Raw genomic sequence first — 19648 nt, forward strand, 5'->3', positions numbered from 1 at the left:
ATCTGCTGACAACTACAAGTAACTTTAAATCACTCCGAAAACAAATCAAAACTGTGCTTTTCAAAAAAACTATACAACTTTCTTATCCCCCCTCTCTTCCTCCGCCCTCTACGCAAACTACCAGCTAACCTCCTCCCTTCTACTTTTATCCCCCCTTTCAAGAAACCAACCCTAAACCTCTTCTTCCCTTCTAGTGATCCTAACTCTCCCCCTTACCTTACTACCTTGCCCCTAATCTGTAATTCCCCTGCATCCACTATATAAGCGTCCTCTGCATCTACTGTGTAATCATCCCCTAAATGGCAACTTATACTGTTGTTTGTAACTTCCTGGAAATGTCCAGTTATCTTACACTGTAATCCGCTTAGAACTGCAAGGTACAGGCGGAATAGAAGTCACTAATGTAATGTAACATAAGAATTGCCACTGCTGGGTCAAATCAGTGGTCCATCGTGTCCAGCAGTCTGTTCCCGCGACGGCCCCTAGGTCAGTGCCCTAACTGAGACCAGCCCTACCTGCGTACGTTCCGGTTCAGCAGGAACTTTCAGTCCCAGTACAGATCCCTGCGGCACTCCACTGTTTACTCTTCTCCATTGAGAAAAATGACCATTTAACCCAACCCTCTCTTTTTCTATCTGATAACCAATTCCTAATTCACAACTGAACTTTGTCACCTCTCCCATGACTCTTTAATTTTCTCAGGAGCCTCTCATGAGGAACTCTGTCAAATGCTTTCTGAAAATCTAGATACACTACATCAACTGGCTCACCTTTATCCACATGTTTATTCACACCTTCAAAGAAGTCAAGCAAATAGGTGAGGCAAGATCTTCCTTGGCTGAACCCATGCTGACTCTGTTTCATTAAATCATGTTTTCTACGTGTTCCACAATTTTATTTTTTATGATTGTTTAAAGAAAAATATTTAGACAAAAAATGAACTGGTAACCCCAAGAAATTAAACTTAGCATGTGCTTCAACACTGGAAAAATAAATACAGAAATGCATTTCCTTTTCTACTTAAACACAATACAGATGTTTTCTATGCACATTTCCCAAAGCTAACATATTCCATTGAAAACATTCAAAATAAAATGCTTTTTTTCTACTTTTGTTGTCTGGACATTTTATTTTTCCATCGTGTTGGTTCCAGTTTCTCTTTCCTGCTGTCTCTCTTTCTGCTAATTCTTCTAATCGGCTGCTATCCATTTGTCTTTTCTCTTCTGTCCTATCTATTCCCTTACTATACCTGCCTCTGACATATTGATTGCCCCTTTTTAGCTCTTTTCTGCATGTCAACTCAAATTTCATCTTCTTTCTCACCCTTCTCCTTTCTACTCTTCAGCTACCTATCAAGTTTCCATCTTCTCTTACCCAGTAGCTCTCTGATTTCCCCATCTCACTCCTTTCCTGGCCCTCCATTCCCTTTCATCTACTCCCATTGCCATATTTTTACCCTCTGTAATCACTATCCTCTTATTCATTTCCTTGACACTTCCTTCTCTCCCACATAGTTCCACTATTCCCAGGTCTTCCTCTTTCCACCATTCTAGCCCTGCATCTGCTCCCCCATTTTCTACAGCTTTGTGCATTGTGTTTGGAGATCCACAACTTAGGCATATAGTGTGTGTGTGTGCTGTGTAATTGATTTTATTGTAGGTAACAGAAAGTATCCAACTCTGCACCCTCATCTGCCACCTTCATGGGACATAACTTGAGAAAGAGTAATGCAAACTATTCTGTTATTGCCACCAAGAATATTAACATTTGACTTTGGTGGGTCCTTTTCCAAACTATGGTGGCTGGTAGACATTGCAACTGTGACTTTTCATTGACCCTGCTGAGGGCTGTATGAAGTTCCACATGTGATGCTTTACCTGTATAGCGAGGGAACATGCATGTTGTTAGTATTTTTGTTGACCTCTGTCTTCAGGATATTGTGTCATCACTGGAAGACCGCCTACGCCCTCTTGTTCAAGCAGAGTTGTCGGTACTTGTAGATGTCTTGCACCGACCAGAACTGCTCTTTCCAGAGAACACAGAAGCCAGGCGGAAGTGTGAGAGTGGCGGCTTTATCTGCAAGTAAGTGTTACCCTGGGACCTTTATGCAGCTTAAGAGATACCTGGTTTTGTTTAGCAATAGAGATTTTCCTCTGTCTTTCCTGGATCTGTCATCTTCAGTATGCATGTGAGGAGCTTACTAAGGCTATTGTGTGGCTTTTTAGCGCTACGGTGTTGATGGTGGGAGGATGCAGATATTTGTGACCAGAGAAAATGTCAGACACAGCATGAGAGCTGGAGCAAACCCATGGTGACACTTCAATCAGTGTTAATACAACTATTCAGTTGTTGCTAAAAATATTAAAACACAAGTCTTAATTCTGTGGGAATGTTCCATTATGGAATGTTGGAGACTATTCGTAGCAGCTATTGCAGTGCGTAAAAAGCCTCTACTTCAGGACCATATAGCGCAGCTTCTAGCTCAGTTTAGTCATTGAAAGATGGCTTAAGGCTGCTATTGCTGCTGTGTTAGGTTGGGGATAGGTTGCTGGTCTAATCTAAATCTTAGATTTATATATTGGATCATTCCTAAAGATATAGGGCTCGACTTGGTTTACAATAAAAATATGTTTACAAAGATGTGTTAATTTTAAGATAGATTGTTAGGAAATGCATTCTAAAAAAATGTTGAAACATCGTAGTTTTAAAAAGTTTGCCTGCTGTTTGAAGAAAGGTGGTTTTTGAGATGTGATAATTTCAGGTTAATACGGCACACCAAGCAACTGCTAGAAGAAAATGAGGAAAAGCTTTGCATCAAAGTGCTTCAGACCCTGCGGGAGATGATGACCAAAGACCGAGGATATGGCGAGAAGGTATGAGACATTTTATTGAACTCCTATTCAGAGTGCAAGTGTTTGGGTGGGGTGGGGTGGGGGGATATGTATATGTGATCACTCTGCCTGTCCAGGTTTCTACAGATTCCCCAAGGACCCTGCAGAAACCTGTTAACATTTCTAATGGAAGGAGCAACTGAGGAGAAATGGAACGTAAGCACATAAATGTTGCCCTACTGGAACACAGAATCCTGTTTTCAGAAATGACCATATCGGGTCCAAATACCTGGCAAGATCTCAAAAGAGAAACTATTTTGTGCTGCTTATCCTAGAAATAAGCAATGTATTTTCCCAAGTTCATATTACTAGTGGTTTATGGACTTTTCATTTAGGAAATTCTCCAAACCTTTTTTAAACCCTGTTAAGCTAACTGTTTTTCACCTCATTTTCTGGCAACAAATGCCAGAGTTTAATATTGCATGAAGAAATATTTTCTCCTGTTTGTTTTAAATTTACTACTTAGCTTTGTTTTGTGCCCCCAAGTCAGGCCCCGATGCTCAAAAGTTTTCCTTGCCAGTAAAACTCATTAAAGTACAAAAGGGTTCCCCATGGCTGCTATTGATCTTCGTAGCACCACCAAGAACCCTATGCAAATGCATTACAAGGAGCTCATTAGTATTTTAATGAGCTCTCCTTGTCATGCGCTAAAGGGAACACCACCCCTCCTTGGGCTCCTCCCTTGGGAGGGGTCTTAGGCGCCTGAGCTAATCAGGGACTTCCTTAGGGAGTGTAGCGTAAGGAAGTCCCTGATTAGCCATTGATTTGCCAAAGAGAGAGGAAGAGATAATGGTGACTGCGGATGGGCAGACTGAATGGGTCATTTGACCTTTTATCTATCATGTTTCTATCAATGGCCTAACATTGCATACCATAATCGAAGACTGACTGGAAAAAGACAGATTTGCCTGTTTTTTTCATATTGTTTGCACATACTTGACCCATAAAAAAATTAAGTAGATCCACCTCCCAATGACCCCAGAACAAGAATAGAGGCAACAGGGATTCCCTTTCTCTCCTGTAACACATGCAGAACATCTGTGCCATTAAAAAAGAGAAAAAAGCCCCAACAGCTGAGTGGTAGGAGGCTGCTTTGGGGCTTCCCCTGCCACTTAGCTGTTCAGTCTTCCCCAAACCGGCTTTGCACATGTGTCAGTCGCTCTCACAGTGACCGATTGGATGGGATAATGGTGAAGCTCCACGCAAATCATTTGCATTACAGAATCGGCCCAAAAATTGGCCCACAGTGATCTGCACGGTCCTAGCGACTGTGTTTTATGTATCTAGCCCAAAGTTGGGAGGGATATCAAATAAGAAAAGTGCTCCACAGCTGAGCATAAAGGCATTTGTACCAGGTGCAGGAGGTCCTAAGAAGTTCTGAATTGGAATAAGAGGGTGAATTGCATTCTAATGGAAAGTCAGTGAGGCATTGAATGTGAAATACTTGCGTGGCTCCCACCTGCAACAGCTTTTTATTGTCAACCTCCTGACCAGACTTCAATAGTGAATCTCATGATAAAAGTGACCGCAATCACTTGCTTAGATACTGACACTTCTCTGCTTGCGATATTAATTATGCTCTTCATTTCTCCTCTCCCAGCTAATTGCTCTGGATGAACTGGACATGACTGAGGTTTACACTCTTTTTCTATTTCTGGGGTTCATATTACTCTTTAAGCATAAACTGCATGCAATGTTATGTATCTTGAAGAGTAATATAGTGTGGATTACTTCTGGTGTGGAGGCTCCTGCTACTGTTAGCTTTTTGAATGGTGAGAAGTGAACCTGCTGCTTCCTTCAGATCTGTAACATTTCAGCAAGCAATTCTCTATCCCCCAACTGCACAGAAGTAATTGGCATATCTCCTTAAAGCTTGTGCTTTGCAGTCTCTTCTAATGTGTGTGTCTGCATTTGCATGTCTCTGTGGTTGTCATTTATTAGTTATAGCAGATGGATATCTCCAGGTCTCAAAATGGGTTTTAAGAGCTTTTACAGTAATAACCTTTTGGGTCTGAGCTGTGTTGGTTTGACAGTTATTTCCCCCTTAGAGGGACTGTTCAGCAATGCTGCACATGGCCTGCGTAGTTGCCTTGGCGTTGATGCATTCATTGCCATAGGTGTGAGTCCTTACATAGCAAAAGCCCCAAATAGTTTCCTGTTTTGTAATATGAGGCAGCATGGGACTAACCAGAATGACATATAAATGAGTTTGGGTTTAACTTTGCCAGTGCTCACCTCTAGCTTTGACTTTCCCAGACTCCTATTTCCTACCCTGCAAACCTTTAATGGCACCTGCCTCTGAAGTCTTAGACCCGGTAAAGGGTTTATCTGTGAATCTGAGCAGAACTGGATGACAAAAATAAAGATTCTCAAATGGAGCCATTTTCTCTGTTTGTGGCATGTGGCCCTTTTTACACCTTCCAGTGGTAAGACGATGCAACTACTGTAGTACCTGAAGATTGGAGGGTGGCCAATGTTACGCCAATTTTTAAAAAGTGTTCCAGAGGAGATCTGGGAAATTATAGACTGATAAGCGGGTAAATGGTGGAAACAATTATAAAAAATAAAATTGTGGAACACACAGACAAGCATGATTTAATGAGATAGTCAGCATGGTTTCAGCCTAGGGAGATCTTCTCTCACCAATCTGCTTAACTTCTTTGAATAAACATGTGGATAAAGGTGAGCCAGTTGATCTAGTGTTTTTATAGATTTTCAGAAAGCTTTTGATAAAGTTCCTCAAGGGAGACTCCTGAGAAAATTAAAGAGTTATGGGATAGGTGGCAAAGTTCAGTTGTGGATTAAGAATTGGTCATCGGAAAGATAACAGAGGGTAGGGTTAAAGGGTCATTTTTCTCAATGGAGTGCCACAGGGATCTGTATTGGAACTGGTGCTATTTAACTTATTTATGAATGGTCTGGAAATTGGAATGATGAGTGAGGTGATTAAATTTGCAGATGACACTAAACTGTTCAAAGTTGTTAAAACTCATGCGGATTGTGAAGAATTGCAAGCGGACCTTAGGAAATTGGAAGACTGGACGTCCAAATGGCAGATGAAATTTCATATGGACAAATGCAAAGTGATGCAAAGTTCTTTCTCTAAGCAACAGCTTTACCCTTCTCTTGCTTCCATTAAACTATGTCTCTGGCTATGAATGCAATTCAGTGAAGTGATTTTAAAGCCTAAGTAGCAAAGGTGAGAGCTGTAAAAATGTTACACCACTGAAACTGGAATTGGTCCAGAGCTGGGCATTTCTTGGACTGTAGCACCAGTGTGTTCTTCTACAGCTTTTGTTATTGTTGTGTTTTCTACACCACTATATTGATTGCCTTGAGGATGGTCTAGTAAATGCTTTAAAATATTTTTTTAGCATTATTTAATTGAATCCATGGCATGGAACATCTTTCTGGAAAAAGATTTTGACAGTAAATCTTAAGCCTTCAATTTCTACGGGTAGGTTTGGGTCCCCTAAACTTTATCAATGTTTTGTTGCTTTTTCTTTTTGAACAAGCCTAGCAAAAAGCTAATCCTGTGTCTCCATGTTCAAGAGAAACAAAGGAAACATTTATCCCCTCCATCTGGAAGGTGGCAAATGTTACGCCAATCTTCAGGAAAGGTTCGAGGAGAGATCCGGGAAACTACAGACCGGTGAGTCTGACCTCGGTACTGGGAAAGATGGTAGAGTCGCTGATAAAGGACCGCATCATTGATCACCTTGATGAACACGGGCTGATGAGGACCAGTCAGTACGGTTTTAGCAAAGGCAGATCGTGTTTGACAAACTTGCTGCACTTCTTTGAGGGAGTAAACAGATAGATAGACAACCCGGTCGACATTGTATATCTGGATTTTCAGAAGGCGTTTGACAAGGTTCTGCATGAATGACTACTTCAAAAAATTGCGAGCCATGGAATCGAAGGTGAAATACTCACGTGGATTAAAAACTGGCTGGGAGGGGTCACGTGATGCCATGATCGAGTGAGGATGTCTCCTTGCTCACTCCGGGGCTGCCCTGAATACTTATTAGCACTATGGGACAATTTCTCCCCCAAGCGCTGGTGCGGCGACTTTCGGGGCGCTATAACTGTATGGACAAATACATAACGAGGTCGCAGGACTCCATGCAGGCTAAATCTACAAGAAAAGATCGCGAACGAGTGCGGCCTGTTGAGGCCAAGATGGCGGCGAGCCCTGCAGCTCCGGTTACTTACCTTACAGAAGCAGCGCTGGGCGATATTAAAGAGGCGGTTGCGCAAGTCCTGGCCCCAAAAATGGAATCACTCTCTGCCCAAATCTCCAACATCGAAACTTTACTGGCTGCCGCAGCGGCTCGCACTATGGAATTGGAGCAGCGGGTCTCGAACTTAGAAGATTCCTCTGAAACCAGAAATGCAGACTTGAGCACGCTGCAGGCCCAGGTACGCTCACAAGCGGAAAAACTTGACGACTTAGAGAACCGCTCGCGCTGATCCAACCTGCGCCTGATGGGCATTCCAGAAACAATTGCTGATCGGCTGCTGCTGGATGTCCTGGAACGCTGGCTGCGGGATGAATTGCCTCTACCTCTCTCAGTGGGGCCACTGCGCCTGGAGCGGGCACATTGTTTGGGCCCTCGACCTGGCCTGGAAACACGCCCGCGGGTAGTAATCCTGAAGCTCCTGAATTTTAGACATAAAGTGGAGCTGTTACAGCAATACCGGGCCAAGCGGGATGAGTTGAAATACAATGGAACTTTGGTCCGTATTAGTCAAGATTTTTCATTGGCCTTACAAGAAAGGAGAAAGCCCTATTACCCTCTGTGCTCAGCTATCGGAGCTTAAGCAACGGTTTCAATTCACTATCCGGCTTTGCTGCGGATCCAGCACAATGGAGTTTGGAAGTCTTTCCAATCCCCTGAGGCAGCAGCAGACTTCATCAAGCTCCTGGGTAACCCCACGTCTGGGGTGGTTTGACTGTTTGAACTTGGGCACAATTTGTGGGTATTTTATTGCAGTTTGCTGTTTGAACCCATATTGTAGAGGGGACTTGGTTCCATTAGCCCCTTGAGGGCCTGCTTATATGGCTAGTTGGGGCAGCCCCGGGTGGGGTGTCTTTCGTGACCTGTACTTATCCCTAATGGCAGGGATTTTTGGGATTGTTGGGGGGAACTGGGGGGGTTGGGACTTTTGGGTGGTAGCAGCGGCATTGCAATGGTATTTTGTGATATATATTTTATTTCATTTGGGGTTTTCTTCGGTGGCATGGTTTGAATGGTGTGAGTGGAGTATGATTGTGGGGTCTTGGGGTGAGGCTGGGCGCCCTGGGACACTCTTTATTTGGTGGTATATTAGCTTTGGTCTTATGGGTGAGGTTCCTCATGGGTGACCGTTCATTGCGTATACTTTCCTGGAATGTATCTGGCATTACATCGCCAACTAAACGCTCAAAAATCTTGTCCCAATTAAAACATCATCACGCTGACATTGCCTGTCTCCAGGAGTCTAGGCTTACTGATTTAGAACATAAAAAATTACAACGGGGTTGGGTTGGAGAACTACACTATGCTTCCTCCCTGGGGAGAAGGGCTGGGGCTGCTATCCTTTTCAGGAAGGGCTTATCCTGCACTGTTCGGGTCTTGCGGCGTGATCCTCAGGGCCGTTACATTTTGGTGCGGGTGGTAGGACCTGGAGGGCCTTTTCGACTGTTAGTAGGTTATGGCCCTAATGGTTATCAACATTCCTTTTTTCAGAATTTGGTTAATATATGTTTACAAGACGCTGATTGCCCCCTGGTTCTGGCTGGTGATTTGAACCAAGTGCATGATCCAAGTATAGACCGTTCTGGGACATCGGGAGTAGCTTCTTTGAGACAAACCAAAGAGGTCCCTTATCTTTGTCGCGCTTTAGGGTTGGTTGACCCCTGGCGCTTGCTTCACCCTACCGAACGGGACTATACCCACCAGTCTAGGGCACATGGGACCTTTTCTAGAATTGACTATACCTTGCTCTCGGAATCCCTATTTTCCCGTGTTACGGCAGCGACGATAGGCCCCCTGGAAGTGTCGGAGATTGGCTGAGGTTTATGCCTGTAAAATTGTTTCTGGCACTGCTGTTTCTTGCTACTTGTGCTGTTTAATAAAAATGATTTAAACATAAAAAAAACTGGCTGGGAAACTGAGAGTGGGGGTAAATGGACAATACTCGGACTGTAAAAGCGTCACCAGTGGGGTGCTGCAGGGCTCGGTGCTTGGACCCGTGCTCTTCAACATCTTTATAAATGATCTAGACATTGGTACAACAAGTGAGGTGATTAAATTTGCGGACGATATGAAGTTATTCATAGTAGCGAAGACACAGGGGGGGATTGTGAAGATCTGCAATGTGACATAATCAAGCTCAAAAAATGGGCATCGACATGGCAAATGAGGTTCAACGTGGATAAGTGTAAAGAGATGCATGTCGGTAACAAAAATATCATGCACGAATATAGGATGTCCGGGGTGGTACTTGGAGAGACCTCCCAGAAAAGAGACTTGGGAGTTCTGATCAACAAGTCGATGAAGCCATCCATGCAATGTGTGGCGGTGGCGAAAATGGCAGACAGAATGCTAGGAATGATAAAGAAAGGGATCATGAACAGATCGGAGAAGGTTATCATGCCGCTGTACCGGGCCTTGGTGCACCCTCAACTGGAGTACTGCATCCAGCACTGGTCGCCTTACATGAAGAAGGACACTGTACTACTCGAAAGGGTCCAGAGAAGAGCGACTAAAATGGTTAAGGGGCTTGGAGGAGTTGTCATACGGTGAGAGATTGGAGAAACTGGGCCTCTTCTCCCTTGAAAAGAGACAGAGAGGGGACATCATCAAAACGTTCAAAATACTGAAGGGAATAGACTTAGTAGATAAAGACAGATTGTTCACCCTCTCCTCTAAACTGGAATGTACGCAGGTGAGGCTGGATTCATTTAGAGCACTGATCTATGACCTGGGGGTCTGCTGCTTGAGCGCACTGCTGGGCACAATGAACCACTGGTCTGATCCAGCAGCGGCAATTCTTATGTTCTTATCTGAAGGAGTCTCTTGTAACAAAATGTAATTATATAGACTTCAGTTGGGCATGTTCTCTATTTCTTCTAATATAGCTATGCCTGTTAGCCAGACCTCAAAATGGAGTCTAGCTATCGTCAACCTATGAGCTCCTCAAGATGGTTGTAATTTCCCACATTGATGCAGTTTTTATTGGTCAGGAATTCACCAATGGTGTCAAGCAGAAGAAGCAGGTTAAGCCTCACTGGAATCTTCCGTCCAAGGTGAGATGGGCCACTGCATTCTGTTGAGAAGCAAAGTAGTCAAAATCCTGCCAGAGGAGTTTCGGCATCTCCAAATATCTTGTGGCTTATATTTTTTGCAGTTGAGTATAAAATGATGCCTTGTCTACGTTAGGAATATAGATGTTACCTAACAAAAATTGTGCAGAAGATAAGCCAGCAGTATCGATCTATCTCCTAGGCCTCAGCTTTACTGACTGAGGGGCTGTGACTTATGAGTTAATTTACTAAAACATATCTTGACAAATGAAGACCTGTGTTAGTAGATTTGAGAACCAGCTTTCTAGCTGTGGCCATGGGGTGTAGTTACCATTGAGCAAATCTAACAAAATGCCCAGGGCTGCCTGCGGCTGAACCCTCCCTTCCATGCACCCAGGTCTGGAACATCCCCCTCTCCCCTCTTACCGGCTGTCAAAATAATTTTTGCAGTTAAATTCTTGTCTGTGGGACCTTGAGAAACATAGTTTTAAGCACCTAATGACTACAATTGTAACCCGTTCTGGGCTCCTGGGGAGGATGGGCTGTGAAAATGAAAAAATAAATAATGCAGTGGTAGTTGCTTTTCTATAAGCTAGAACTCACCAATTGAGGGCCTTTGTCAAGACTATTGCTTGGGGTTGCTTAATGCCACTGGACTCCAGTAATTGATTTTCCCAGAAAATATAGAAGACCAAACTTTGTAAAGATCTTGCAAGATATTTTCACCAGTTTTACATTGTAGACCTTCATGGAAGTGACTCTCAATCTCAAACTGTGTCTTGGAGGTAGTGTCTGTGTCAATTTCACGTTAGAAATTTGAGACTGAACTGGCGAATAAACAGTTTGGAACTTGAGTGTGAAACCAAGCACACATTGATTTTGGATCATGATGCACCTCACGCCTAATAAATCATCCTTAAAAGCATATGCTATGGTCAGAATTAGACTGGAAGGCCACAGCAAGCAGCAGGTGTATTTATAAATAGAGGAAGTGAATACTGGCTGTTCAGAGTGTTGCAGCAGTCGGACAGAGAAAGGAAGTCATGGTCTTTCACTTGCCATTGTCAAGTCAACCGGGGCCTTGGGGAGACGCTCAGAAATGTGAGCTTCCTTCAAAGGGAAGCCTAAGCCATTTGCTTAAGAACTTCACATTTAGTGTCTGCTTGGAAATCTTAATTCACTTCAGAGTTCTTGATCTCATGCTAACTGTAAACTTGCTAAAATTATTCTGTTTTTGGTCCTTAAATCTCCTCTACAAAGTAGTATCTGATTTCTACAGCCTCATGGGATAGGAGGCAATGTTCTGTTGTGGATTAAGATAAAAAACAGAGGGAGAATAATGGAGTGCCACAGGGATCTGTACTGGGACTGGTGCTATTTAACATTTTATAAATTTGGAAATTGGAATGACAGGTGAGGTGATTACGACAAAACACATGAGGACTGTGAAAAATTGCAGGAAGATTTTAGGAAACTAGAGGGGCATCCAACTGGCAGATGAAATTTACGGTCTCTTTTGCAAAGCCGCACTAGCGGCCCCGAAGCCCATAGAGATTTAAAGGGCTTCAGGGCTGTTTCCGCGTGGCTTTGTAAAAGAGGCCATTAATATGGACAAATGCAAAATGTTGCACATTGGGAAGAATAATCCTAGACAATATTCTGGTTGTCTCCCTAGTGTTCAGCATGCCCAAAAAAGCAAATAGAATTCTAGAAATTATTAGAAAAGGGATGGAAACTAAGATGAATATTATAATGCGTCTGTATTGTTCCATGGTGCGACCTCACCTTGAATATTGAATTCCGTTTTGGCTGCTGTATCTCAAACAAGAGAGAGAAATTTAGAAAAGGTTCAAAGAGCGATCAATATGGTAATGGGGCTGGAACTCCTCTCATATGAAGAAAGGTTAGAGGTTAGGGCTCTTCAGCTTGGAAAAAAGATGGCTGAGAGGGAATATGATTGGGGTCAACAAAATCCAGAGTGGTGTAGAACGGGTAAAAGTGAATCGATATTTTACTCTTTCAAAAAGTACAAAGATTAGGGGACACTCAGTAAAGTTAGAGGGAAATAAAAACCAATTAGAGGAAATATTTTTTCACTCAAAGAATAGTTGAGCTCTGGAACACATTGCCAGAGGATATGGTAACAGTGTTAACATAGATGGGTTTTAAAAAGGTGTGGACAAGTTCCCGGAGGAAAAGTCCATAGCTATTGACAGACTTGCCCTAGGATTGGTAACATGGAATATTGCTACTATTTGGGTTTCTGCCAGTGTCAAAGGCTATGCTAAAATATAAATACGCCACACCTAGCACTCTCTCTGAATCCAATGCTTTGGTCACCCAGTCAAAGAAATTGTTCAGATTTGTCTAACAAGATCTGCCTCTAGTGAATTCATGTTGCCTCAGATCCTGTAATCCATTGGATTCTAGAAACTTCACTATTCTCTGTTTTAAAAGTGTTTCCATTAATTTACTTACCACAGAAGTCAGACTTACAGGTCTGTAGCCTATGGTAAGTAAATTAATAGAGATCGTTGATAAATATGTTAAAAAGCATCAGTCCTGTCACAGATCCTTGGGGATCCCCACTATTCTTCTTCATTGAGAATATTGACTATTTAACCTTATGTTTTCTGTATTTAACCAGTTCTTATTCCATAATAGGACATTACCTTCTATATCATAAGAACATAAGAATTGCCATACTGGGACAGACTGAAGGTCCATCAAGCCCAGTATCCTGTTTCCAACAGTGGCCAACTCAAATCAAAGAAACATGACATCAGATAAAGGGCGAATGGCTAATCCATTCTGCCCATCCACAAGATCTGCCCTCTCCTCCTCTCCCTAAGAGATCCCACATGCCTGTCCCATGCTATCTTGAATTAAGATACAGTCTTCATTTCCATCACCTCAATTGGGAGACCATTCCATGCATCTACCACTCTTTCTGTAAAGAAGTACCGTATTTTTTGCTCCGATACAGGTTTTTCCCCAAAACAGTGGGGGGGGAAATAAAAGTGTGTCTTATGGAGCGAATATAACCCCCCTTTCCCCGGTACCTTTAAATTCTGGTGGTCTAGCGTTGTATCGGCAGGAACAAGCTTTTTGCGCTCCAGCCTGGCCCTGCGCCGCTTCCTGAATGGCTGCCATCAGTTCTCACAAGTCCCGCAAGAACTAACGGCAGCCATTCAGGGAGCGGAGTGGGCCCAGGCTGGAGCATGAAAAACTCGCTCCTGCCTTGTGCGCTGCTGGCCCTGAGATAATGAGCAGGCAGCCATCCAGCAAGGGAGGGGCAGGAGCACAGAAAGTTCACTCCTGCCGATATACCTCTGGATCACCAGAATTTAAAGGGGGGGCTAGGATTGCCTACCCCGTAGACCTGTACTCTGTACCCTGTCCTACCACTAGACCACCAGAGAGGGTACAGAGCAGGGTGGGGGGACAGAGTGCAGATCCTGGCAGGGAGAGGGGCTGGCTGCATACCCTGGTAGGGCAGGGAGGGAAAGGGGCTGGGTTCAGAGCCTGGCAGGGAGGGGGGACAGGGGACAGATCCTGGCAGGGAGGGGTCAGGGTGCATAAGAACATAAGAATTGCCGCTGCTGGGTCAGACCGGTGGTCCATATGCCCAGCAGTCCACTCACACGGCGGCCTTCTTGTCAAAGACCAGCTCCCTAACTGATACTAGCCCTACCTGTGTACGTTCTGGTTTAGCAGGAACTTGTCTAACTTTGTCTTGAATCCCTGGAGGGTGTTTTCCCCTATAACAGCCTCCGGAAGAGCGTTCCAGCTTTCTACCACTGGATGAAGAAGAACTTCCTTATGTTCGTACAGAATCTATCCCCTTTCAACTTTAGAGAGTGCCCTCTCGTTCTCCCTACCTTGGAGAGGGTGAACAACCTGTCTTTATCTACTAAGTCTATCCCCTTCAGCAGTGCACATATTTACCATTGTAATTGTTTACATACCATTAGTTGATGGCAGTGAGAGAATAATATATACTTTAGCTGGTGAGTTAGAACCTGTGGTACTTATTGCATCGAAGCCTGAGCAGCAGGAATGATTTTTGCAGTGCAGAATCTTCCTGAACTTGTCCAGCAGGGGGTGTTATGAGGTTATAGAATGTCTCTCCTTTCTCACTGCAGCTCCTGATTCCTCTGTGCATCTGCCAGCTCTCATGCCGCAGTTACATAAGAGCTGGTTTTTCCTGGAACTTGTCTGACCTTCAGTGGTAATTACCAGTAAATGTGTTTGTGGCTGGGACTCGTGAGCAGGGAAGTTGCTCTGCTGAAACCCATGCCACTGCCTTTGGAAGGTTGTGCCTGTTGTTTTTTGTTTTTTTTTTTGCTTCATGTGAACCAGATCTGGCATTGAAATGGCTTCTTTAATGAGCTGGAGAGATGTTTCTATGGGGACAAAGAACTTAGTGTCTTCCCACAATGATCCTGTGTGGTTTTTTGTACTCGCAGCCTTGCTTAGTTCTTCCCTCCTTCAGCAGGATTTCTCAAGCCGATCATCAGGACACACCTAGCAAGACAGGTTTTCAGGATATCCACAATGAATATGCATGAGAGAGATCTACATGTCTTATCTCCATTATATGTAAATCTATCACATGTATATTCATAGTGGATATCCTGAAAACTTGGTTGTCTGGTTGAAAACACCTGCTCTGTAACAGCTTCCCTTGATTCATAGGGAATAAGTAAATGTGCAACAATCATTCCTCCCCCTGCCTCCATGAGAGGCTGGTGAGGATTCCTGGACCATGTGCAGTGTAATGTCCTCATTCCCTAGCATTCACCCCAGTCCATAGTCTCTTCACCTTTACCTTCTTCCTCCATGATGCAGCCCTGGCAAGAAGGAGACATTAGTGATGCTAACTTTTGCTGTCGCTGCTGAGCTTACCATTTGAACCATGTTTGCTCATTACTCCTTGACTACCATGTCCACTACGGTAAGAAATTAGGTGCTAGAGCTATGGTGGCAGAGAAGCTGGAAGCCCTGGTAGTAAGATACTGGGACATGACAGGGAAGGCTTTAGAAGTCCGAATTGTATTGAAAAACTGCTTATGGATTTTTACTGCTGCAATTATCTTTTGCTTATCTTTGACTTATTCTTGCTGTACACCGCCTTCAGTGAACTTATTCAAATAGGTGGTAAATAAATCTTAAAAAAAAAAATTTATAGGTAAAATGAATTTGCAAAATTGGCAAACTGCTTACAGACTGTTTGGCTTATGATTTAAAGAGGTATCCTCTGCTGTGAGATGTTGAGCTGAGGTAGGTGGGAGACATGAGGAATAGGTGCAGTTAACAAGCCGTGACAGCATGATACCTACCAGTTTATTGGTACTGAGCATTGTTGGGGTTGGTTTATATTTAATATATGACCTTTCGTCAATGATGGCAATCCTGGAAAGTCTTCTTAGGTATGCCCAGGAAGATAAGAGCGTGATTGATAGTTTTAATATTTGTAACTTTCATGACTCCTGCAGTGGGAGGTGGGATAACTGTTGGCGTATTTCAGAACCAAAAAAGAGACTTAAGAACATAAGAAATGCCTGCACCGGACCAGACCATGTGTCCATCAAGTCCGGCGATCCGCACACACAGAGGCCCAGCCAGATCTACCCTGGCGAATACCTTAGTTATTCAATGTGTCTTTCAAGAAGATATGCATCCAACTTGCCCTTAAATCCTGGAATGGTGGTTTCCTCCACAACCTCTTCCGGGAGAGCGTTCCAGGCATTCACCACTCGCTGTGTGAAGCAGAACTTTCTGACATTTGTCCTGACCCTGTCTCCCACAGCTTCAGTCCATGACCTCTTGTCCGAGTCACCTTCGACAATGTGAATAAAGGTGTTTCCTGTTCTATTTTGTCGAATCCTTTCAGTATTTTAAAAGTATTTTAAAAGTCTCGACCAGATCCCCTCGCAAGACAAGATCCGAGGGCAGCTGAAAGGCTTCCCTTAAGAACATAAGAATTGCCTCTACTGGGTCAGACCAATGGTCCATCATGCCCAGCAGTCTGCTCATGCGTTGGCCCTCTGGTCAAAGACCAGTGCCCTAACTGAGACTAGCTCTACCTACGTACGTTCTGGTTCTGCAGGAACTTGTCTAACTTTGTCTTGAATCCCTGGAGGGTGTTTTCCCCTATGACAGACTCCGGAAGAGCGTTCCAGTTTTCTACCACTCTCTAGGTGAAAAAGAACTTCCTTATGTTTGTACGAAATCTATCCCCTTTCAACTTTAGAGAGTGCCCTCTCGTTCTCCATACCTTGGAGAGGGTGAACAACCTGTCTTTATCTACTAAGTCTATTCTCTTCAGTACCTTGCTTGAAAGGTGGTGCTTATTCCTAAAGTCGGTGGGCATGTTCCCTCCTCAGATGCAAGTTATGTTGGAGTGGATGGAGCAGCTATACAAGTTGTATTTTGAGAGAGGCACAGATCAGGTTTGTAAGACTGTATACAATATTAGAATTCTTTGTCATCTCTCTCACAGAAATACACAAAATTGGGGAGGCCTCAGCCAGGTCTGCCAGCTCCTGCACCTTCCCCTCCCCCCATTTCTTCCGAACAAATTGCAGTCTTGAATCCATGGTAAATTTCCCCTAAGAGAAGTTTATTTTAGGCCGTAGCATGGTTACATAATGATAAGCAATACAGTGATTATCACCAACATGCACTTAATTCCTACTTGGGTATAGCAATGCTTAGAACTAACAATAACTACTTATCTGTCACTAATTTCTACCCTGGCTAGTAAATATCCTAATCTGAACCTGGGGGTCCACACAAAGCAGGGGTGCTGCCATTCACATTAGAAACATAGAAAAAAAAAAAAAAAATGACGGCAGAAAAAGGGCCACGGCCCATCCAGTCTGCCCACACTAATGACCCACCCCCTAACTACCTCCACAAAGAGATCCCACATACCTATCCCATCTTTTCTTAAAATCAGGCACGCTGCTGGCCTCAATTACCTGTTGTGGAAGATTATTCCATTGGTCAACCACCTTTTCGATGAAGAAATATTTTCTGGAGTCGCCATGAAATTTCCCACCCCTGATTTTCAGCGGATACCCTCTTGTTGCCGTGGGACCTTTAAGAAGAAAGAGATCGTCTAGCCCCTCGATACGGCCCTTGACGTATTTGAATGTCTCGATCATGTCTCCCCTCTCTCTGCGTTCTTCGAGTGAGTATAGCTGCAACTTACCCAGCCGTTCCTCATACGGGAGATCCTTGAGTCCTGAGACCATCCTGGTGGCCATTCGCAGAACCGACTCAACTCTCAGCACGTCTTTTTGATAATGCGGCCTCCAGAATTGCACACAGTATTCCAGATGGGGCCTCACCATGGATCTGTACAACAGCATTATGATCTCGGGCTTACGGCTGACGAAACTTCTGCAGATACAGCCCATGATTTGTCTAGCCCTGGATGAAGCTTTTTCCACCTGGTTGGCAGTCTTCATGTCTTCGCTAATGATCACCCCCAAGTCACGTTCTGCTACAGTCCTATCTAGGATCTCACCATTTAGGGTGTAAGTCCTGCATGGATTTTTGCTGCCAAGGTGCATGAACTTACATTTTTTAGCATTAAAACTTAGTTGCCAAGTCTTCGACCAATGCTCCAGCAGGAGAAGGTCCTGCATCATACTGTTGGGCACCGAGCTTTTGAAGGGCACTGTGTTTTCATCTATTGTGCTTTCTCCTACTATGTTGCATAGTTTTGCGTCATCGGTGAATAATGTAACTTTACCTCGAAGCCCCTCTGCCAAGTCTCTTATGAAAATGTTAAATAGGATCGGTCCCAAGACTGAGCCCTGCAGCACTCCGCTGATCACCTCTGTCACATTGAAGAGGGTACCGTTCACCACGACCCTCTGAAGTCTACCACTAAGCCAGTCCTTAATCCATGCGGTTAATGTTTCACCCAGTCCCATCGAACCCATCTTGTTCAATAACCTGCGGTGTGGGACGCTATCAAACGCTTTGCTGAAGTCCAAGTACACGACGTCCAGGGACTCCCCTACATCCAGCTTCCTTGTTACCCAGTCAAAGAAGCTGATCAGATTCGATTTGCAGGACCTTTCCTTTGTAAAACCATATTGATGGGGATCACATAGATCCTCCTCGTTCAGGTTCATATCCAGTTGGTGTTTGATTAGTGTTTCCATAAGTTTACTCACTATTGATGTGAGACTCACCGGTCTATAATTCGCAGCCTCCGTCCTGCATCCCTTTTTGTGGAGTGGAATAACGTTAGCATTTTTCCAATCCAACGGGACTCTTCCTCTACTCAGGGAAAGATTGAAGAGCGTGGATAACGGTTCCGCCAGGACATCACAACTCCCTGAGCACCCTGGGGTGTAGTTTGTTCAGTCCCATAGCTTTGTCCACCTTGAGTCTTGATAGCTCATCGTAGACACTGCTGGGTGTAAACTTGAAATTTCGAAACGGATCTTCCGAGCTTTCCCTGGTCGGCAGCTGAGGGCCGGATCCCGGCGCCTCGCAAGTGAAGACCGAGCAGAAGTATTCATTTAAAAGTTTGGCTTTATCGGAGTCCGATTCTGCATAGTTCCCGTCAGGTTTCCTAAGGCGTACTATTCCATCTGTGTTTCTTTTTCTGTCACTAATGTACCTGAAGAAGGATTTATCACCCTTCTTGATGCTTTTAGCAAGGTTCTCCTCCATTCGGAGTTTGGCCTCCCTGACTGCCGTTTTGACCACTTTTGACTTGGCCAGATAGTCTTCCTTGGATCCTTGCTTCCCTGATTGTTTGTAGAAGATGAACATTTTTTTTCTTCTTTTTTATGAGGTCTGAGATCTCCCAAGAAAACCACTATGGTCTATTGTTTCTTCGCCGTTAACTTATTGATTTGATGAAGCGGTTGGTTGCTTCGTGTATGGTTGATTTCAGAGTTGACCACATTACCTCTACATCATCAGTTTCGGTTTGGTTTTGCAACGCCCAATGAACGAAATCTCCCATGCTTTCGAAGTTTGTGCCCTTAAAGTTGAGGACCTTGGTTGATGTGCTTGACTTGGGGAATCCTCTCCTGAGGTTGAACCATATCATGTTGTGGTCACTGCAGGCCAACGTGTCGCCTACCGAGACCTCTGTGACACTTTCTCCGTTGGTGAGTATTAGGTCAAGTATCACACGATCCCTAGTGGGCTCTAATACCATCTGCATGAGTCTTGCTCCCTTTATAGAGGTTAATAGCTTCCTGCTGCTGCTGGTCGTACCGGAAAGTTTGTTCCAATCTACATCTAGCATATTGAAGTCTCCTATCAATACTGTGTCTCCATGCAAGGAGATATTCTCGATGTCTTCGACTAATTTTATATCCATGTCCTCCTGTTGTCTTGGAGGTCTGTACACGATGCCAAGATAGAGGCATTTGTCCTTCCCCCTAGCCAAATTCACCCAGAGAGATTCCCCGGTGTACTTGACATC

At 44.0% G+C, this 19648-nt stretch overlaps 1 protein-coding gene across 10 annotated transcripts in view; it reads left to right on the plus strand.

Moving 5' to 3' along the window:
- Positions 1 to 19648, plus strand: part of ITPR1 (inositol 1,4,5-trisphosphate receptor type 1) — a 234033-nt gene that overhangs the window by 118154 nt on the left and 96231 nt on the right. For all 10 annotated transcript variants that reach the window (XM_033925743.1, XM_033925747.1, XM_033925746.1 and 7 more), the window contains 2 exons: positions 1934 to 2082; positions 2762 to 2873. In XM_033925743.1, the coding sequence (XP_033781634.1) occupies positions 1934 to 2082; positions 2762 to 2873 (261 nt within the window). The remainder of the gene's footprint in view (positions 1 to 1933; positions 2083 to 2761; positions 2874 to 19648) is intronic.

Source organism: Geotrypetes seraphini, chromosome 17, assembly GCF_902459505.1.
Source record: "Geotrypetes seraphini chromosome 17, aGeoSer1.1, whole genome shotgun sequence".
NCBI lineage: Eukaryota > Metazoa > Chordata > Amphibia > Gymnophiona > Dermophiidae > Geotrypetes > Geotrypetes seraphini.